The sequence below is a fragment of the Nannospalax galili genome, unplaced genomic scaffold, assembly GCF_000622305.1.
Source record: "Nannospalax galili isolate Female #2095 unplaced genomic scaffold, S.galili_v1.0 scaffold309, whole genome shotgun sequence".
Classification (NCBI taxonomy): domain Eukaryota; kingdom Metazoa; phylum Chordata; class Mammalia; order Rodentia; family Spalacidae; genus Nannospalax; species Nannospalax galili.
The window spans coordinates 2,087,034-2,108,985 of record NW_008359589.1 but is presented as its reverse complement, the minus strand read 5'-3'; the positions used below and the strand labels follow the sequence as shown (position 1 = coordinate 2,108,985).

The window sequence follows — 21,952 nt, the reverse complement described above, 5'->3', positions numbered from 1 at the left end:
TGTGTGTGTGTGTGTGTGTGTGTGTGTGTGTGTGTGTGTGTGTATGAAGAATGTGGCAGGATAACATATTGGTCCCCTAGACTCAGTGGTTCCCCAGTCCGTTTTAGTACAGATTACTAGTAACTGAAATGCCTTGGGAGAGTGAGGTGATAGGAAAAGGGACATGTAAAAACCCACATTGTAAGTGGCTGTTGATCAGTGTGATGAGAGGGCAAGCCAAGCTGGCTTCAGCATACAGACCACATGCAGTCCCATCCACACTGGCTTTACAGCTATGGCTGTAGACAGAGGCCTATGATAGAGGAGTCAGCTTCCAGAATCCTCCCTGCTTATGCTCCAAGCCTAGTTTTTGCCCTTTGCCCCCTCTCAACCAAGGGTCCCTTTCACCTTGTCCAGCATCTCAGGAGGGCTCTGAGCCTAGGAGTGAGTGGGTGCATGGAGAGCATGCCCGGCCCAGCCCACCCCTTCTGGCTCTCTCTCCTCTGCCAGCCCTGTCCCCAGGATCAAGTGGCGCAAAGTGGATGGTTCCTTGTCCCCGCAGTGGACCACAGCAGAGCCCACCCTGCAGATCCCCAGCGTGAGCTTCGAGGACGAGGGCACCTATGAATGTGAGGCGGAGAATTCCAAAGGCCGGGACACCGTCCAAGGCCGCATCATCGTGCAGGGTACAGGGTTGGGGACACCTTCTCCCCAAGTCTTCACCCTTGCCCCTGAAGAAATAGCCCCAAAGTCAGGAAATTGGGAGGCCCCTTACTTGAGCCTTGTGGTCTTTGCCAGAACTATGCTAAGTGTAGTTGGAGAGGCTGGCTTAGAGCTCAGCAGGAGCATACAGAAAGTACACAAGGCTTTAGAATGATCTAATTGCTAAAACAGTCACTGGTACCCATAGAGTGCCAGCTTTCTTCCTGCCCTTCTTTACCTGCTCCATCCCAGAATGCCAATTGCACCCTCTCCTGTCCATTACAAATACTGCAACCTCACAAGGCTCCTCATAGCCCATTCAGTTTTTCTCCCTTGTTTCTCCCACAGCTCAGCCTGAGTGGCTCAAGGTGATCTCAGACACAGAGGCCGACATTGGCTCCAACCTGCGTTGGGGCTGTGCAGCAGCAGGCAAGCCCCGACCGATGGTGCGCTGGCTGCGAAATGGGGAGCCTCTCACCTCCCAGGTAGGAGGGCTTTCTCCACATTACCACCTCTTCTGTTTGCTGGGCCCTCTCACCCTACTGGACCAGTCATGGGGTCTTGGGGATGTTCTAATGCTTGTTCATCCCATAGTCACATGACCACAGGTAGGTCAACTAGATAGAATCCCAAGCTGGGATTCCAACACCAAACAGAGATGTGGATCTGGGTGGCCTCGAGGAGGCCTAAGACAGCAGGGTGCCCTGTGGTGGGGCTGTACACATGGACCCATCCTGATGGATGCTGGCCTGGAGCCTCTGCATCCCTCTGGCCCCTTCTTGTTCTCTGGGAGTCCTGATCCTTTCCCTGCTTGTGTTCTGCACAGAACCGGGTGGAGGTGTTGGCTGGGGACCTGCAGTTCTCTAAGCTGAGCCTGGAGGACTCTGGCATGTACCAGTGTGTGGCAGAGAATAAGCATGGCACCATCTATGCCAGTGCTGAGCTGGCTGTGCAAGGTAAAGGGCCCAAGAGGTGGGGGAGAGCCCTGTGGACAGCAGGTGGGGGCTATGCAAGTCAAAACTTCAGTTTCTCCAAATACATGCCTGCCTGCAGGAACAAGCAAACACACATGCAGACAAATACAGACATAAACAGATAAAGACACACAGACTACACAAAGTTCTTTTTGGTTTTCCAATGGCCCCTGAGTAGCACCAGCTTTAAGACACCAGCCTGAGAGTTCCCAGAGGATGTGGATGGACAAAGGTGGTTGCTGTAGTGAAAAGGAGGCCAAAAACATGGAACCAGACCAATCTGGTCTGTATTTAATCCAGCTCCTCCAGCTCTGTGAACTGTGGCAAGCTACCTGATTCTATGCTTCACTGTCCTGATTTGTGAAATGCAGGTGGTATTAGTCCTGTTCTTGTACTGCTGCTCTGAGGGGGAAATGAGATGAGAAGGGGGAACTGTAATAGGCCTGCCCTTCATAGGACAGGGACCCGGGAACATTAGCTAGTGCCAGTGTTTGTGTCACTTGAACTTGCTGAGCCTGTTTCCTCCTCTGAAAGGTGGACACAAGGATCCTTATTTTATTTTAAATTTTAATAAGGCTTAACTATGACTCCTTTATCCATTCAATCAACCAACACTTATTCAACACCTCCTAAGGATTAATAAACTCAAAAGATCACCTCTCAGCCTTCAAGTAGTTTAAAATTCAGTAGAGAGAGAGGAACAAATAAATACAAAACTATTTCAGATAGCTGTAAAAATATGGTGTCAAGAAAGCCCAAGAGAGCAGCATCCCTGAGGTGAGCCAGCTCAAGGGGGTGGTCCGGAAAGGCTTCTCTGAGGAGTCAGTCTTGTGAAGAAGACCTGGGGGATCTTTAGGTAGTTATGGTGAGCTCAAAGGTCCTTCTGAAGTAGGAAAAGCCTTGGCAACTTCAGAGGGTTAAAAAAAGAAAGTTAGGGGGCTAGAGAGATAGCTCAGTGTTAAGAATACTGGTTGTGCTTGCAGAAGACCCGGGTTCGAATCCCAACACCCACATGGACCTACATGCAGGCAATACACTCATACACATAAAATAAAAATAATAAAAAAATTTTTAAAAGAAATTAGGTAACTGGTGCATGTGTGAGGGAGTCAGTGGGGCAAGATGTGATGGGAGAGTCTGTGGATTTGTTTCTGAGCCTAGGATAAGAGCTAGACTTCGTTCTGAGTTGTTGTTGTTGTTGTTGTTGTTGTTTTGTCTTTTTGAGACAGGGTTTCCCTATAGCCCCAGCTAGCCTGGAACTCACTATGTAGACCAGGTTGGCCTTGAACTCACAGAGATCCGCCTGCCTCTGCCTCCCAAGTGCTGGGATTAACGGCATGCGCCACCATGCCCGGCTGATTCACATTTTTAAAGGTGTCCCCAGTCACTGGGCAGAGAAGGGACGGAAGCATAGTAATGGGAAGACCAAGTTGGGGGCTCTTTCAATAGTCAAGGCAGGTAGCTGAGTAGCTTGGATGAGCCATGGCAGTGGGGGTAATGAGGAGAGGCTGAACTCTGGATGCATTCCAGAGTTGTCACTACCAAGAATTCAGGGGTTGGTTTCCAGTGCCATGCATGGTACTTGGCACATGATCAAGAGACACCTTAATTAGGGTGGTAGAAACTGCTAGTATCCCATGGGTGTGTGATTCCCCCTTTCCTTGCAGCACTGGCCCCTGACTTCAGGCAGAACCCTGTGAGGCGGTTGATCCCTGCAGCCCGGGGAGGAGAGATCACCATTCCATGCCAGCCCCGTGCAGCTCCAAAGGCCACAATACTATGGAGCAAAGGCACTGAGATTTTGGGCAACAGCAGCAGGTGGGAACCCACACACCCCAAAAGAGCCATTTTGACTCCTTGGCGACCTTCTTTGGAGGCCAGTCTCCTTCTTGTGGTCACAGGGTGCCCTGAGTTGGCTAGATCTTTTCTGTCCTTGATGCAGAGTGACTGTAACTTTGGATGGCACCTTGATTATCAGAAACATCAGTCGATCAGATGAAGGCAAATATACCTGCTTTGCTGAGAATTTTATGGGCAAAGCCAACAGCACCGGGATCCTGTCTGTACGTGGTAAGAGCCGTGGTCTGGTGAAACCTGTGGTCAGCCTCCAGGGTACCCTTCTGCCTTCTGCTCCTGGCCCCATATTGCTTCTGCTTTGGTTCCAAGGCCACCCCTGACTACTCTCCAGAATCTGGCCCTCCCTCACTGCCTATCACCCACCCACTCATGGGGCTGCTGAGGGGGCCAGACAAGTGAAACTTACGATGATATTTCTCTTCTGGGGGTGCAGAACAGAGCCTTTTCACTGCCGAGACCTATTCCATCCCTTTCTACTCAGGGCCTTGTTTTGTTATTGCCAAATTTCTTTGTAGATGCAACCAAGATCACTCTAGCTCCTTCAAGTGCTGACATCAATGTGGGTGATAACCTGACCCTCCAGTGCCATGCCTCCCATGACCCCACTATGGACCTCACATTCACCTGGACCCTGGATGACTTCCCCATCAACTTTGATAAGCCCGGTGGTCACTACCGGAGAGCCAGTGTGGTAAGGCCCAGACTGAGGTCTCATAACCCTGCCTCTTCCAGTTGAGACAGGAGACTAAGATGTCTTCACCATCTCCACATTCAAGCCCTCCAAAGCTATCCCCAGCAAGCTCACCCTAGGATCAAGAGTTACCCTTCCTGCATCTAACCCAAGGACCATGGTTGTGGGTCGGAGACAAACTTTAGCATTCTAAGTGCCTCAGGAGATCCTCCCCACTACTGTCCCTCTCCTCAAATGCAAATACTACTATTCACTTGGACTTCGCAGACTATCTTCTGTGATACACAAGTGGGAGCAGCTGTTCACCACTGAACCGATAGGAAAAATGAGACACAGAGGGCTATGATATTGTGTAGCTAGGGAACCCAAGCTCCATTTTGTCTCACAGTCCACTACAGTAATTTGCGCTTCTCTGACTGTCCCGTGACAGAAGGAAACTGTTGGGGACCTGACCATCCTGAATGCCCAGCTACGCCATGGAGGGAAGTATACGTGTATGGCCCAGACAGTGGTGGATGGTGCATCTAAGGAGGCCACAGTCCTGGTCCGAGGTGAGGGGTGTCAGCCACACCCAGGTCCCAGAGAGGCTCTGAGCCACTTGACCCACTCTCCATCCCACTCTCCTCCCTGAAAACTGACAGAAGCACAGAGCTAGACATACCAGCATGGTTCTTCACAAGTCCTAAAAAAACAGAATATTTTTCTTCCAAAGCCAAACTTGAAATAAAAAAGTACCCCAAACATTCCAAGACTTTACTGAGCTCAGGAGTTTCAAGTTCAGTGTTGGGAAATCTTTATACCTCCCCCCATGAACAACCTCTGTGAGCTCCTCCAGCCTGAGACATCCCTCCTACCACACTACCCCCTTTCCCCCCTGTCCCCATCATTTGCTCTCCTACCCAGTGTTTTCTGTACCCTCTGCTGCCCTGTCTAGATATCGAGCCAGCCCAAGCTGGATCTAAAGACTGATTCAAATTGGGAGCTGCCCATTTCTGACCCAGTGTCCTCTGCCTCTTGGTGTAGGTCCGCCTGGTCCCCCAGGAGGCGTGGTGGTGAGAGACATTGGTGACACTACTGTTCAGCTTAGCTGGAGCCGTGGCTTTGACAATCACAGCCCCATTGCCAAGTACATGCTACAAGCTCGCACTACACCTGCAGGGAAATGGAAGCAGGTTCGGACCAGTAAGTGTAAGGCCCCACCTGGGTCAGTAATGATAAAGCCCCCACTGTGTGCACAGCAGGGCATAGGGACTGGTCAGGGGGCCAGATCCTAGCCTAGAGCTGAGCCTCTACCTTCAAGGGAGCACCTAGGTAGGTAGAAGAATAGTCACAGACAACAGAAGGGTGAGGAGAGGGCTGGGGAAGGTGCAGGGTCTATGCTATTGAAGCCTCAAAAGGGTTATCACTGGAGCAATGACAGCATGTTCAACACGCATGAAGTGAGGGGTATACAGCATTGACAAGGGCTCTGGGGCATCAGAGCTTGCTAGTTTTTTCAGTCATTTCTGAAAGTGGTACTGAGGGTAGGCATGTGGTAGTACTGTGATGAGGGAAGGTACAAAGGTGACATAGGCCCAAAGCCTACCTTCATCCAGGCAATAAATGGGTGCTGGCTACTGATTCCCTGGGGCCTTACAGATCCCGTGAACATCGAAGGCAATGCTGAGACTGCCCAGGTTCTTGGCCTCATGCCCTGGACGGACTACGAGTTTCGGGTCTCAGCTAGCAATATCCTGGGCACAGGGGAGCCCAGTGGGCCTTCCAGCAGAATCCGGACCAAGGAAGCAGGTAAGCAGCTGGGGTCCTAAAGAGAATTCTCAGCAGAGGGAGCCTTGGTGCTGCTCACTAGGTTTGGGCTCCCTGACCAGCAGGATGCCAAGTTAGAGGCAGGACTGATGCAGGGACAAGCCCCCTGATCCAAACCTCTTGCTAAAAAACTGACACTTGCAGGAAAATCTATAATCACCATTTCAGTCTAATATATATATATATTTTTTTAATTTTATGTTTATGAGTATATTGCCTGCATGTATGTGAGTGTACCCGTGTCATGCAGTGCCGCAGAGGTCAGAAGATGGCTTCAGATTCCCCTGGAACTGGAGTCAAGGATGGTTTGTTGCCACCATGTGGGTGCTGGGAATCGAACCCAGGTCCTCTGCAAGAGCAGTCGGTGCTCTTAACCGCTGAGCCATCTCTCCAGCCCTAAGTCTAATTTTTTTTTTTTTTTTGTCTTTTTGAGACAGGATCTCTCTGTAGGCCCAGCTACCTGAACTCACTATGTAGACCAGGCTGGCCTTGAACTCACAGAGATCCACCTGCCTCTGCCTCCTGAGTACTGGGATTAAAGGAGTGTGCCACCCACGCCTGGCCTTGAACTCACAAAGATCCACCTGCCTTTGCCTCCCAAGTGCTGGGACTAAGGCGTGCACCACTATGCCCGGCCCTAAGTCTAACATTTTAAAACAGGAAAACTGGTTTGAACAAGGGAAGAAGGGTCACACTGGGAGAACATGATCTTTCACCCAGGACCAGAATTTTGAGCCCTGGACTCTTATTCAGCATTTAACTGGGCAAAAGCTGCAGAAATCAGCTAACAGGGAAAGGGTGTGTGTGTGTGTGTGTGTGTGTGTGTGTGTGTGTGTGTGTGTGTGTACACGTGCTATGCAGGAAGCTAGAGAAACAACTGGACTCCAGGCCATTTACCTGGTATCAGTGGAGCAGGAGAAATAATAACCTGCCTGTGACCCTCAGTGAAAAGTATGCAAGAATTAAAGTAGGGAACAGTGTAAGGGAACTAGGAAGGGACAGGCATGGCTGCATCCACATCGAGGCACCTGCTACTCTTTGACTATTAGTAGGTGAGGGCCTGGAATCCTGGGACAACAGCATGATCAAGACTCTACCTCCCTCCTCCCATCTGACCAGTATGATAAAGGTCTACCTCCATGTCTATCTTAAACATATTCTCCCACCTGCTCCAGACTGACTCTCAGGCTCTGGAATCACTCAACATTTTTATCTAGGGGTCCCATGCATTAGTTGTGTGAATTTAGGCAAGCTGCTCAACTGCTCTGGACCTCAATCTATCTTTAAAAAGGTGATTAAAATGCCTACCTCACAGGACCGAATGCACAAGTACAAGGCCTAAAGACATACCCTCACAAAGTACTAGGTGCTCTGCAGGGATCCTGAAGACCCCAGTCATTACTCTGTAGGTTAGTAAAATTCGTCCTTGTTTAATACTAGAGAGAGGGATTAAATCTGCCACAAAAAAATGAAAAACAGTAGAACACCTCAGAATCCCCTCCCAAATTTCTTGGTTTTTGATGTTTTTTGCACTAACCGTTCAGGGGTTCTTTATTGCCCTCAATTTAAAGCAAACTAGAGTCAGTGTCTGGTTTAGTTAAGCGAACAGAAGTGAAGACGGCACTCACAGAGCAGCTGCTACACGTTGGCTGATCCTCTTGTCTAAGACTTCATTCCCACCTTTGAGGGAAACATGATCATCTTCATCATGTAGAGAGGAGAACTGGGCCTCAGAAAGGTTAAGTAACTTTCCCAAGGAAGCACCACTAATAAATGGCAAAGACGGAACTTTTTCTCAGGCTGGCCTGACTCTGCGTCCATGCACAGGACTACTGGAAGACAAAACTTGGACATCCTATCTAAGATGTTCTCCAGGCACAAGCTGGGAGCTTTTGTTCTTCACTACCCACTAACATACACATCTGTGTCCCTTGGCCCCAACAGTCCCCTCAGTAGCACCATCAGGACTCAGTGGAGGAGGTGGAGCCCCAGGAGAACTCATCATCAACTGGACTGTAAGTGGGTGGGGACAGAGCAGGGGGGTGCCTTACCTCTCGAGACATGTCCTGCCCTTTTCTTCCCTTCCTGATTTGTCTCCAGCGAGCAGCCACAACCAGACAGGCCCTCTGCAGTCTCAGTTGGAAGCAGGCAGTTTCCCCTTCCTTCTCCTGCCCTCCCCATGCACCTGCTGTCTCTCATTAAATCTACGGGGGTAGGGAGGATAGGGGTCCAAGGGCTGCTTCTTTGGGTGAAGGTTAGGTGGAGCCAGAAGGATGGGTAGGGACATGTACCCACAACCCCTGGCTCATGCTGTGCTCTCACCCTCAGCCTATGTCACGCGAGTACCAGAATGGAGATGGCTTCGGCTACCTGCTCTCCTTCCGCAGGCAGGGCAGCAGCAGCTGGCAGACCACCCGGGTGCCTGGCGCCGATGCCCAGTACTTTGTCTACAGCAATGAGAGCATCCAGCCTTACACACCCTTTGAGGTCAAGATCAGAAGCTATAATCGCCGTGGAGATGGGCCCGAGAGTCTCACTGCACTAGTGTACTCAGCAGAGGAAGGTGGGATGCTGGGCTTGACACTTGTCCCATTGACAATCTCTCTGCAGGGTAGGAGTAAAGGAATGCTGCCTGCACGTCAGGAGTGGAGAGAACACCTGTGTGCTTAGCTGCCCTGGCCACCTTGACTCCCCTGGGGCAAAGAAGGAACAGAGAGGCCCTATAGGAGGAAAAGCAAGCCTCGCGTGCACTGGGAGTTCCTTATCCTGGGCCCTGGGCTGTCCAAAATCCTAAGCAAATGCAGTCCCCAGTTAGGGCAACTCTGTGGGACACAGGGATGTCCTGGGAATGTACGCCCACTCTGTATTGGTCCCCAGAGCCCAGGGTGGCCCCTGCCAAGGTCTGGGCCAAGGGAGCCTCATCCTCAGAGATGAACGTGAGCTGGGAACCTGTGCGACAAGACGTGAATGGCATCCTCCTAGGGTATGAGGTGAGCAACAACCAGGAGCTGGAAAGAGGCAGGGAAAGGCCTTCTAGACTAGGTAGAACATCTGACAGCCCACTGAACATTCCTCGTGGGATCACTCATGACACACAGAGCACCAAGGTTATGCAGTACTGCAGATTACAAACTGCATGAAGCCCCCATAGGTGACTCTCCCCACCACAGGAAGAAAGCCATATAGACAGCCTTGAAATAAATGCTTATCAGAACTGGCTGGAAGCTGGGGTTAGGAAAGACGAGCAGGTCTGAGGAGGGGCACATGGACTGCTCTCTTTGTGCTAGACCCAGCAGGCCAGCGTCCTGGGGCTGCTAGAAGAGCAGCTGGTGCTCAATGCAATGGTTGCCCCTCCTATCCTTAGGGAACACTGGCCCAGCAGGCTCTGGCTTGAGCTCTGAGCCTACTGCTAATCCCTCAGCAAGAAGGATCAAGAAGGAAGGAAAATAGGAAGAGCAAGGCCCAATGTTGAAGAACTATCAAGCTGGGCCATCATGAATGGCTCTGGGTTTTAGCATAATAGGTTGGCCAAACCACTGGGAGAAGACAAGCTTGGCCCTTAATTTGAAGAATATTTAGCAGGTCTTAAAACCCACTGTTGACTGATTTAATATTTATTGGGCATTGAGTGCAGGGTTACTTCACAAGTACAAACGTGCATCTCATGTCCCAGCAGAGCCCCCATGGTAGCCTAAGTGAACAAGATGAACATTGTGCTAAGAGCCAATGTCCAGGGCCTACAGTGCAGGAGATAGAGGCAGCCATGGTCTACAGCAGACCTGGGCATTCTGTTGGTCCTAGGATGAGCTTGCTGGCCATGGCCTCAGGGATGGGGGAAGAGCTTCAGAGGATCTTAAGGTGGCAATGGCCTGGGACTTCCCTATCTCTGCTCATCCCCTTCCTAGCTACCTACTCCTTTCAGCTCATGTACTGGGTAGTAGGCACTCTGTTGGGTACCCACAGATGTAGGAACTCAAAGCCACATGCCCTACTCACTGGGTCTCATTGCCCAGCATGCAGGTTAGCAACCCTGAGACTGCCACAGAACCACCCTGAGTGGGAAAGGAGCCTGGGGTCTGGGGAGCCAAGAGCTATGCCACAGACCTTGGCATGCCCTCCACTTTCAGATTCGCTACTGGAAAGCTGGGGACAAAGAAGCAGCTGCTGACCGAGTGAGGACAGCAGGACTGGAAAACAGTGCCCAAGTCACTGGCCTGCACCCCAATACCAAGTACCACATAACAGTGCGAGCCTATAACCGTGCTGGCACTGGGCCAGCCAGCCCTTCTGCCGATGCCACCACCATGAAGTCCCGTGAGTGTCTGCTAAGGATGAGGAAGGAAGGGTACCTGCTGTGGGGAGGGATGTGCAGGGTTTCTCTTTTTCCAATAAGACACTTGTTCCTGACTCGTGCTCTGCACTAAGCAGAAGCAGAGAACCCACTAAAATAAAGAAGTAGAGCCCTGGCATCTGAAGCACCTTTCCCTTCTCCAACTTCTGGATTTTCATGGTGACAGATTGTTCTGGGAGTTTCTGTTATATGGGCAGACATCAGAAAGGGGATGTCTAGTAATGAAGGGTAGCCAGGGAAGACTCTGGCAGTGTCTCCAACTTTCCCTCCCCTGGTAGCACCACGGCGACCTCCTGGCAACATTTCCTGGACTTTCTCGAGTTCCAGTCTGAGCATTAAGTGGGACCCTGTAGTACCTCTCCGAAATGAGTCTACAGTCACTGGCTACAAGGTAAGGAAGGGATGCACAGACCTGGCATGAGGAGGAGCAGCTCCCATATTTCCAGCGATCTTAGCAAGAGGGATCAGAGAGAAACAAGTGTGAAGTTTGGGGCTAAGAGAGACATAAAGCACAGGGTGGTGCACCGGGCTCAGGTAGGGACTATGAAAGCAGAGAAAATGGTACGGCAGCAAAAAGGCCAGGTTCCCAGGCAGCAATAGGCTGGGGAGTCTGCAAAGGCAGTTTAGCTGCTTATACACTCACCTTCTACCAACCAGAAGCTTCAATAGTGAGAAATTGAAAAGGGGGAGGAGGCAAAACCTCAAGGGTCAAGGAAGGTATAACTAGAAACTTCCACTCCACAGATGCTGTACCAGAATGACTTACACCAGACTCCTACACTCCATCTCACCAACAAGAACTGGATAGAGATCCCAGTAGCCGAAGACATTGGCTATGCCCTTGTACAGATTCGGACCACGGGTCCCGGAGGGGATGGGATCCCAGCAGAAGTCCACATCGTGAGAAACGGAGGTGCTGCCTCTCCCCCTCTCTACCCTCAGCAATATTGGCCCTCTCAGATACTGGTGAAGGGATCATCTCTACCAAAGCCAACTCTAACTTAGACCCCCAAGGAGAAAGAACAAGGCAGGCAAGGGCCCATGCCACTGTCCCTTCCCCACCCTAGAATCACCCCAAGGCATGGGAGAGAATACACCTCTTTTATGGGATGCAGGGGATTGGAGAGTAAGAGCAAAGGCTCTGGTCAATGCTGTATGACTAAGGCCAAGAATACTACTGGCCTTATTGCCTGCCTGTGTCTCCCAAAAGATGTCTGGGTCCTACTAGGCGGGCAGGGCTAGGTGACTCCAGTCCAGAGGACTCAGTCCCACATTTTTGCTGCTGGTTCCAGGCACAAGCATGATGGTGGAGAACACAGCAGTTCGCATGGCCCATCCTGGCCCTGTACTCTCCTGCACCGTGATGCTGATCCTCATCCACTGCCTGGACCTCTGATCTCAGTGCTGCCTGCTACACCCAAGTTGGACACCTACCCTAATGGACACAGCGGCTAGACACAGCCCCTTTCAATGCCAAGGTGGTCCAACACTGTGCCTGAGAGTGGTTGGCTTAAACACCTACCCTGAACAGTACCCTTTTTGTAGGAGGTAGGATATTTCATATTCTGCCACAGGACAGAACCATGCAAGGTTTTTTTTTTTAGTTTAAATCGAGAGGTACTAGGCAGTGATTTCCATGATGATACTAAGCCCAGTGCCTGAATCCCAAAGGGTCCTGAACAGAAGGAACAGGCCTGTGGTCAGAAGGGGTTTAATACACATCTTCAGATGAGTAGCTGGCTCTCTAGGACCACACATGGGCACTGCCATCTGAGGGCAGAGTCCCAGGCCCAACAGGAACATGGGCAGCAGTGAGCTGAAGATAGGAATCAATTACTTTCCACGACAGAGGGACCTCTCCTAGTCCTCTGCTAGAGAAGCAGCATGGCTGGCCTGGTGTGGTCCTCCATGGCTCCCTAGCAGCCCTGCATGCTTGGGGGCCAAGAACCACACCCTGGGCTACTGGGGATAAGAGCTCAAAAAGGTTGAGAGGCTACACCACTGATGGAAAGGGGCACCAGCTTAGGTCCAAGGCCAAAGCCCACTCACCATGCAGGTGACACTGCCCTCTCAGCCAACACTGCCAACCCAACCTGTCACCCTTGAGTGACAGAGCCACTTCAGGTGGCTGAGTGACTAAAGGGCTTGTCTTGAGATGCTTCACCCCACCAAGACACCTCCTACATAGCCCCTCCAGGGTGTGGGTAGAAGACATCCACCTGAAAGCCACTCTTCCCTCCAGCTCTGCTACAGAGCTGCGGCTGCCTCTGCCTTCAACATCTGCAGGCCCTGGACACCAGCCCTCAACACAACACTCTTGATTTGTCCTGGGATGGGGAGGCTTCTGAGAAGGGCCATCAACATGGCCCTGCCTGCTTCCAGGAATAGCTTTGATCAATCACCTGGCCACTTCTGCACCCCAGACTGCCTCAACTGCTCTCAATTCTCCAGAAGAAAAAGGAATTAATAAAGGGGGCAATCTACCTTCAGGTACATTGCCCTTGACAGACCAGACCACCAGAACTGGATAACTTGCCTACATCCTACATTTAACAGGAAACGGAGGTTCTCCAGGACCACATGGTCTGTAAGTGACAGGGCTGGGTCAACCACTGGAGTCTCCCACCTGCCTATGAGAGGCTCTGTGGAGGAAGGTGATGCTGACTATAGCCTGGTTACAAAGATAGCTAAGGCTGCTGGAGGATGAGCCCTCTATTTCAAGGGGTTCAGGCTGGTGAGGAGGATCATCGAGGATGAATGAGCCCAGCCAAGGCATAGGCAGATCCCCGGAGTCCTCGGGCCTTCTTTGCCTTCTGAGCCTGGCTTCTGCGAACCCAGCAACATAGCTGAAGCCTCTTTTTGCTACAAGAAAATAGGCCAAAGCAAGGACTGAGTCTCCAAGTCCAGGAATCCAAGGCAACAGGACCAGGAAACCCAGTGTCTACACCCTAGGCCCATAGGAACAGCAGAACAGGCGCCTTGAAGAGCACTTGCCCCGCTGCTCCAGGAACCTGTTTTCTGTAGTTTATAGTTAGAGCTCTATTTTGTTATGGTTTTCTAAACTTTTAAGTCCTGCTCTGTTTTCCTGGGCAGGTTTATGCTGATATTTACCCACTACAATTTTTTAAAGATGTAAGCTCACACATCTCCCTACCACCCCGAAACCTACCTGCCCCTAAGGACTGCTTCCCTGGAGCTGATCAAATCCTCCCTCTCCTGTTCCTGGCACCCCACGTGCAAGGGTGATAGGGGTTCAGCCATGTGATCATTCTCCCTCAAAGGAACCCCAAAGTTTGTCTAGCAACCCTCTCCTGCTGGCTGGGATTTGGCTTGTCAGAAAGAGGGCGCTCAAAGAAACCTAAGGTTTATGTATTTCTCACTGCCTCAGGCTGCAGCAAGGGTAGTAGGGAGATGGGTATCCAGTGACTGGGCAGGGTGAGCTGGTTTGGCACTGGACCTCACTAGGGAAGTGGGAGGCTGCAGCCCCTAAGCTTACCTTACTTCTAACAAGGTCCATGAAAGGCAGGCAAGCTGCTGGGAGACCCAGACAAAATTTACTTAGGGGGATGTGAAACTATACCAGCAGCCTAGGGCTTCAGGTAGTGTTAGATAAGGTTTAATGAGACCATAGGTGACTTGACAACATGCAAGCTTATAAATGAAAAGCCTCTTGCTGAGATAACTGGGGTATGAAAGGTCCTTAGGGCTTTCGTACAGGCTGGGGAAACTGGTGGGCTGGCTCCTGCTGCGGTTTATGACTGTTAATAGATTCCATCCTCTCACACTAAACCACAGAGGAGGCAAAAGGGATAGCAAACAAGTACTTTGCTCAGGCTTAGTAGCCAGGAAATGCTCTGAGGACTAGGAAGAGGGCTGCCGGCAGACACCTCTTGAGGGTGTGGAGAGGTGCCCTCTGTTCTGCACACACAGGGACTCAGTCCTTGTCCTCTGATGGTGTAAATGAGGGTGGATCTACTGTCATTCACAGCAGCAAGAGATCCAGATGGTTTTGGGGGAGGGTGGCAAGGTCATGGGGACAGGGAGGAGACTCTTTTGAGAAAGTACCAACAGGAGAGAATTAAGTCAACAACAGAAAAACCTGGAATGGGTAAGGGGCTTTTTTCCTGAGACTTGTGAGGAACTTTGAATGTCACTGCTGGATCTAGATTGGGTGAAGTCCTGACTTGAGGGGTTGGAGGTGCTGTTTAATGCCTTCCAGAGCCAAGGTTCTTAGAATCAAAGTGCCCAGCACAGGAGAGCAGCTTAGAAAAAGCCATTAAGGGGAAAGGCTCACCCCAGGAACAGTACTTACAAATTAGTGCCTTCCCCAATGGGCACTGCCCCTTGGCAGTCCCAAAAGCCATCCAGCCTGTACTCTGGCCAAGAGCTCAACATGGTTAGTGATGTTTTCCTTCCCTCACCTTTTCCCCAGCAACAGAGGCACCTTTTCTCTTCCTGGTGTCACACAGACTGCCAACAGGGCTTCTGCATGCCAGCAAGAGTGGTGTCTTCACACCTGTTGTCAACATGGGTGTGATACTGTCTCTCCGCTGGGACTGAACCTGGACAGGGGATCCTAAAGGACTTAAAAATGCTCACTGGAAGCAGAGCTGGAAGCAGGGAGGTATCCCCTTGAACCTATATGTATGGTCACAGGCTTTGGGAAGGCAGAGCACTAAAAGAAAACTGGAGAAGAACAAAACCAGTTTTGCCCAGAGCCCCAGAGGCTTAAGGCATTTAGTTCCCTTATAGGAACTCTGCTTGCTTTAGCCCCTGAGACCTCCAACTTAGCCTCCACTTCAGGACCTGCACAGCTCTGAGCTCAGGGCTTCATTGGACCACTGATGACAGTTATTATTCAAATGCAGCCCCTCTACCCTGGCCCAGTTGCACTCTTGTAATAGTAATTATTTATTGACTCTGGTAGCAGGCAGTTCTTAAATAAAGATGGTTTCTCAACCTGCCCAGGAAGCTGGCAGCAGCTGCAGTGTCCTCATCACCTGACTAAAGCACGCCACTCTTTACAGTCAACTCTGAGGAAGTTGTACAAACAGTCCACACTGCTTCATCCATCCTGGGAGGGAAAAGACAGGCGGGGAGACTTGCAGGCAGAGGCAGAGCCAGACCGGGACAGAACTACTTTCAGCTTCCCTGATTTTAACACATTTGAAATGTTAACTCCCTGTTCCTAAAGGGAAGTCCCCTCCCTGCAAAGATTAATGACTCCAACTGGTAAAGAGGTCTATAAACCAATTGTTGCATCTTGTCTGCTCAGGATGGCCCAAAGAGTTGGCGTTCCTAGTCAGGCTCCAGCTTCAACAAATGCTGATTAGACTTCCATTACAGATAAGGCATGCACAGGGCTAAACTTGTGCAGTCTGGTTTGATTTTTCAGTGCTAAGTGGGTAGGGCACCTATGCTGAATTCCAATTTGTGTTTTTCTGAGGAAGAAGGAAAGGAAGGTGAGTGGAGGCCTTCTACTCAGTGGTTAGATTTCTGACTTAGGCCTATTCAGCCTAAGAGGTGGTCTACATGGGTACAACAATGGGCCTATTTTCCATGTCATACCCGAAGGGGATGTTGGGAATATTGGTCATTCTAGGACCCAAATTTTAGTCCAGTTAGCATCTCCTTGACCCTCCCAAGCAACTTATATGCACAGAACTCAATGAACTGAACTGAGGGGGGGGGGATTGCAAGTTTTGTTTACTGTTTTACAGTACCTGGTGCTGAACCCAAGGCCATGTATATGCTAAACACATGCTCTACCACTGAGCTATATCCCCAGCCCTTTTTTCATCTTGGAGATAATATCTTGCTAAGATGCCCTGGCTGGTCATGAAGCTAAGTAGCCCAGACTAGCTTTGAACTTGCAATCCCCCTGTCTCAGCCTCCAATAGCTGGAACTACAGGAATATGCCAGCGTGCCCAGCTTGAACTAATTTATTGACTTTACAAACACATCTGAAAGTCTTTTGTTCTTTTCCCTTTTCAACTGCTTCATATCCTGTGTCAAAATTTAAGAGTCCAGGGGCTGGAGAGATGGCTCAGCGGTTAAGAACACCGACTGTTCTTGCAGAAGACCCAGGTTCGAATCTCAACACCCACATGGCAGCTAACAACTGTCTGTAACTCCAGTCCCAGGGGATCCAACAGCCACTTCTGACCTCTACGGGCATTGCACAACACGGGTGCACTTACCTACATGCACACAATACACACATACATAAAAAATAAAAAAAAAAATTTAAGAGTCCAATGCACAGAAAGAAGACTATAAACCAGGAGCTATCCACCTCATACTTGACACTGCAATAGTCAATCTCCATCCACAAAATGCAAAGCAGCACCCTTCATTAGTGTGTTACTGGCTTCATTACATACAAACATAATCCTCATGATCATCTTTAGTGAGCTATCTCCTGAAGGTTCTGCAAATTGCCTAGTACTGAACTAAAAAGCATCTTTAATGACATTAATGACATTCTCAAACTCGTTTCAAAGGTGAGGCCTGCTTTACTACATAGTTGACAGCAACACAGAGCCAGAACCAGGTCTTCCAAAACCCCCACTCTGAAGTGACAGAAGAGGGTAGCATTACGAGCCTCCTGGTGTGATACAGTAAGTACATATCTATGTCAGGCTTTTCTCAAAAATGTTGAAGAGTTATTCCTCATGAATCTAATCATGAGGAAATGGCAAATCCAGACTGTGGGTCAGCAACTGAGATAACTGGACAACCAGACTCCAGTAAAATCAATGTCATGAAAAGCAAAGTCCTGCTGAAAACTAAGATAAGACAAAAAAAATCAGATGTGGTACATGAACCTTTATTTGATATTAGATCAAAATTACATCAAAAAGCTTTAGGGGTTTTGAAAATTGAAAAACTGAACAGAAGCTAGATTTAAAACTGGGAACTGTTCATTTTGACAGGTATGATAAAGATACATGGCTATACAAGAGAAAGCTCAGTTGGTAAAGTGCTTGTTACACAAGCATGAGGACCTGAGGACACAAAAAGCTGGATATGGGGATGCATACTTGTAATCCTAGCACTGAAGAGGCAGACACATGGACTCCTAGGGCTTGCTAGCCAGCCAGCCTGGACTAATCAGTGAGTCCCAGGTTCCAGTGACAGACCCTGTCTCAAATGCAAAACAAAGCGGACAGCTCTTAAGGAACATACCCCACCATGGTTGACCTCTAGCCTTCACACAGACAAGCTCATACGTGCACACACAATGCCATATACACCTCACCCTGCACATATACACATACAAAAAGGTCATGTTTGTGTCTAGTTTTAAATGATTCAGCAAAATCAATATATTTAGAAGGATAACTGTGACAATAATTGAAAAGTATGGGAAAAGGGTCTGAAACTTTTTAAAAGTTAAAAATAAAGGAATGGCTGGGAATGATGACACACACCTTTAGTCCCATCACTTGGGAGGCAGAGGTAGGGGATCTCTTTGAGTTCAAGACAACCTGATCTACATAGCAAGCTCTAGACCAGCCAGGGCTATATATTGAGACCTTGTCTCTAAAAAAGAGTCTTATGGAGAGATTTGGGCTGGAGCAATGGCTTAGTAGTTAAGAGCATTTGCTGCTCTAATAGAGGTTCCCATGCATCCACATGGAGCTTACAACCACCTGTAACTTCAGGGGATCTGGCCTCCATGGCACTACATATGGTTGCAGACACATGCATACATGCAGGCAAACACCCACACACTAAAATAAAAGTCCTTTTTAAAAATAACAAAGGAAATAATAGAAATCCTTTGGCCATAACCTAAAATGAATCAGCATCTCTGGGCTGGGTTTCTTTAGTTTTCAGTCATCCCTGAAATTGGGGAGCACAACTAGGGAAGAGAGGCTCTGCTATTCCCACAGTTAAGAGAAAGGTAAGAAGAAATGTTAGACCTCTCTCAGCTGAATTAGCTCAGCTGGTGGCCAAAAGCCTTTCCCCCAATGGGTCTGTAAGCCAACTACCTCAGACTCCCTCTGACTGACCAACCCCTGAGGGACTTAAGACTATACTTCCTAAGGAGAAATAAAGTTATCAATCCTCCCTTGGCAAGGGGCGGGGGGCTCAGCTGCTATAAGAAACCAATACACCCGATCTTTCCAGGAACACAAGCTCCAGGTGCAGCAAGTACATAAGAAAAGGAGCAAGAAGCAAAGCAAGGGGCTCCTCAACGGCCGGAAAAATCCAGTGTTTTGTCAGAATAGTCAACTTAATACTAAACATAGGTTCACCAGGGAGATCAGATAATGTATCAATAACTCACAAATGTCTATCACCCAAGCGAGGTGTCATTACTAGTAACTTCTGTAACACATAGGCATATAGCCTACACAAAGCAATCTGTCCAATGCATGTTCTAAGAAACCCACAGAAAATGAGAGCCAGGTCAACTATGGGACAATGTCTACATGCAAGAAAGTTTAAAGAATAAAAAAGAAAAATGTGGGGCTGGAGAGATGGCTCAGCAGTTAAAAGCATTGGCTGCTCTTGCAGAGGACCTGGGTTTGATTCCCAACACCCACATGGCAGCTAACAACTGTCTGTAACTCCAGTCCCAGTAGAATCCAACACCCTCTTCTGATCTCTGTGGGCATTGCATGACTCAGGTGCACTTACATACATGCAGGTGATATACTCATACATACAAAATAAAAATAAAAAATGTTTTTTAAAAGAGAAAAAGTTAGGTATCCACAGTTACGTTGAATTATTTTTATTGAAGACAAAAATTTAAAAAAAAATGTTTCTACTGAAACAGCTATCAGTACATCTGGCCCATACAAAGACTGTTCAGAAGAATGGCAATGGAGGGGAGTAGCACACAAGCTGTGATGAGTGGAAACAAAGCAAGCTTGGCAAACAGAACTCTCCCTAAGAATAGATGCAAAGCCTGCAGTGGGTCCCCTGAGTACCTAGTGTCAGGCAGACTCAACATGAAGATGATAGAGACTGCTGCCTTGAGCCATCATGAGGTTGCATCCTCCACACCTCTCAGCCAGTCTTTTGGCTGGGAGAGCCTCTCTCTTAGCCACTCCACTATCAGGCAGGCAGCCAGGACACTCACCTACAAAGTTAGCTTGGCTTCCTGGGCTTTCCCCAGAAGAAAGGCTTATAAGCTGCCGAGGCTGCCATAACTGTAGGTCCCCCTCAACACTCTGCAGAGAGCAATGCTCAACAACACACCACCAACCACTCCACCAGCAATGCCTATGCCTAAGGCTGATGCTACCTTCTTTTGCCACTTTGGGAGGTGAGGCTTGGAATGGTTGTCAAGATTAATTTCCCAGCCCTCATCTATTAACTTCTGATCCTCAGTAAGGGATTGATTGAAATTCAGGTTTACCAACTTTGGAGGAAGGACTCTCAGCCCAAAATAGAGCCTCTTGACAAGTCTCAAGTTTTTTAGCAGCTGCACATCACAGCGGTATGTCCCAGAGTCATATTCTTGAGCAGGTTTAAACCTCAAAAAGTGGGAGTTGGCTCGGAAGGGTTTGAAAACCTCATCATTGGTGGAGATGATGCCCCGAGCAAGCCTCCAGGTGAAACGGAAAGCTTCCTGCCCGATATCCAGGATGTCTGAACTGAGACAGCTAAGCTCAAATTCCTCCCCCTTGAGAATGGTAAAATGGAGCATTCCACAGATCCAGTTGGTTAGACACTCCAAGCGCTGAGACTTGCACTTCCTCCTCACTCCATCAGGGCCCACTTCACAGACAGTCTCCTCCTTATAACCAAGGCCACATGTAACAGTGCATGTCGTGGCATTGACCATGACTCTCCCCACAGCTTGCTGCAGCTTCTCAGGGATGGCCAGTGTTTTAGGTGAAGCTAATAACACAGGCAGGTAGACTGTCAACACCAGGCTCTCAAAAATAAAACTAGTGGCCCAAGTCTTCATGTCTCAGTAGGCTTTCACCAACAGGAATTCCAGATGAATGTTCTACTGTACCATAATCCACATCCTGCAAGGTGGGATAGCCTTTAGCATCAAGAGATGTGATGAATGACTGTTAACAAACCAACCAAATGCACAGAGGTGCAGTCCTTATTCATAGTTGAGGCCACAGGCAGAAAAAGAGTCACAATGCTGTTGTTTGATTATCCATGCTTGCTAAGGGCCATCTTCCCAGGCTTTATTCTTGTCACTTCTTTCTACTGAATTTAAACCCACCAATTGAGAAGAAAAAAAAAAAGACTTCAGAAACTGAAGTGAATTTCCACATTACCTCAAAAGCATGAGTTAAACTGTTCCCCTCCCTTCCAACCGGTGGAAGGTTTCAAAGTCCCAAGCTAAATCTGACCAAACAGAAAATACCAGTCTTAAGAAGGTGGAGGAGAGGAGTGCCAATTTGAATTAAGTTCATATTCAATACCTTGAAATATTTACTATAAAAGTTCCTATCTATATTAAAAAGATAAAGAACTCTGGACTAGAGGCAAGTGACTCACCCTTCCTGAATTTCTTACATTGTAAGACTTCCCTGCCAGTTTCAGGAAGGTCACTTTGAGCAGTGCATCTGAACACACTTTCTACAATGTGAACTATGGTCATGCACAAAAACTTTTAAAGAGGAATGAAAAGCAAGGTGTGGTGGTACACACCCTGGGGCAGAGGCAGAGGCAGAGGCAGAGGCAGAGGCAACAGGACTACGGCAAGGTTAAGGCCAACCTGGGCTACGTAGTCTCTGCCTCAAAAGAAAAAAACTTTAGTTAAAAATGAAAAAAAAAAAAAATCTCAGAAGAGGCTAGAGAGATTGCTCAGCAGTTAAAAGTACTGGCAGCTCTTGCAGAGGACCCAGGTTCAGTTCCCTGCACCCACATGTCAGCTAACAATCGTCTGTAATTCCAGTTCAAGGTGATGCAATACCTTCTTCTGGCCTCTGCAGGCACTGCATGACATAGGTGCACTTACATACATGCAGGCAAAACATTCACACACATTAAAATAAATAAAAAATTTTAATCCAAAAAACCAAAACAGAGAGCAAGAGAGAGAAAGAGAGAGAGAGGATAATTATAGCTCAGCTGGTAGAGTGTTTACCTAGCATAAATGAAGCCCTGGGTTTGATGCCCAGCACCACATAAACTGGGTATAGTGACATACACCTATAATCCCAGCACTCAGGAGGTAGAGGCAGGAGAATCAGAAGTCCAAGGTCATTCTAGCTACATAGGGCATTTGAAGCCAACCCAGTGAAAATCCACATCCAACATACCCTTCCAGAGGAGCAAGCGAGGCTATGGCTAAGGCAGCTCCTCTTCCTATTCCAGGTACTCTCCTTCTCAAGGGGATCATAGATGTGGCCCAGTGGGAAGATGATGCTGACTCTCAGCATCATCTCTTTACCATGCAGAATAGAGGAGCTCATTGTTTGCTTACATCAAAGAAGGTTGCTATGAAACAGCTAGGATGCCAAAGACAGATTCTAAGTGACATAAGACTAGAAAGCAAACAGATTTGGCATTTGTTGAACCCATACCACCATGTTCTGCAAAACATCTTATTCTTTCAGAGATAGAGAATATTCCATGAATTTTAAGGCTATTTAATCAGAGAA

At 48.7% G+C, this 21,952-nt stretch overlaps 2 protein-coding genes across 3 annotated transcripts in view; one reads left to right on the top strand and one right to left on the bottom strand.

Moving 5' to 3' along the window:
• Cntn2 (contactin 2) overlaps positions 1 to 15,339 on the top strand; it is a 30,107-nt gene extending 14,768 nt beyond the window's left edge. The window contains exons 8-23 of one of the 2 annotated variants that reach the window (XM_029558781.1): positions 490 to 665; positions 1,030 to 1,166; positions 1,508 to 1,637; positions 3,323 to 3,473; positions 3,598 to 3,725; positions 4,028 to 4,203; positions 4,637 to 4,754; positions 5,227 to 5,385; positions 5,842 to 5,991; positions 7,954 to 8,024; positions 8,338 to 8,572; positions 8,887 to 8,999; positions 10,137 to 10,323; positions 10,639 to 10,751; positions 11,105 to 11,273; positions 11,653 to 15,339. In XM_029558781.1, the coding sequence (XP_029414641.1) occupies positions 490 to 665; positions 1,030 to 1,166; positions 1,508 to 1,637; positions 3,323 to 3,473; positions 3,598 to 3,725; positions 4,028 to 4,203; positions 4,637 to 4,754; positions 5,227 to 5,385; positions 5,842 to 5,991; positions 7,954 to 8,024; positions 8,338 to 8,572; positions 8,887 to 8,999; positions 10,137 to 10,323; positions 10,639 to 10,751; positions 11,105 to 11,273; positions 11,653 to 11,756 (2,317 nt within the window). In that variant the 3' untranslated portion in view covers positions 11,757 to 15,339. Of the gene's footprint in view, positions 1 to 489; positions 666 to 1,029; positions 1,167 to 1,507; positions 1,638 to 3,322; positions 3,474 to 3,597; positions 3,726 to 4,027; positions 4,204 to 4,633; positions 4,755 to 5,226; positions 5,386 to 5,841; positions 5,992 to 7,953; positions 8,025 to 8,337; positions 8,573 to 8,886; positions 9,000 to 10,136; positions 10,324 to 10,638; positions 10,752 to 11,104; positions 11,274 to 11,652 lie in introns of both variants that reach the window. The other variant, XM_008823331.2, reaches the window with a different exon arrangement.
• A 3,772-nt stretch (positions 15,340 to 19,111) lies between these two features.
• Tmem81 (transmembrane protein 81) lies at positions 19,112 to 21,023 on the bottom strand. The gene has a single exon (XM_008823329.3). The coding sequence runs from the start codon at positions 20,290 to 20,292 to the stop codon at positions 19,504 to 19,506; it is 789 nt and encodes a 262-aa protein (XP_008821551.1). The 5' UTR covers positions 20,293 to 21,023; the 3' UTR covers positions 19,112 to 19,503.
• Positions 21,024 to 21,952: the final 929 nt, after the last annotated feature.

Coding starts and splice junctions, on each gene's coding strand:
- Tmem81 (XM_008823329.3), bottom strand. CDS start 20,292: ATGAAGACTTGGGCCACTAGTTTTATTTTTGAGAGCCTGGTGTTGACA.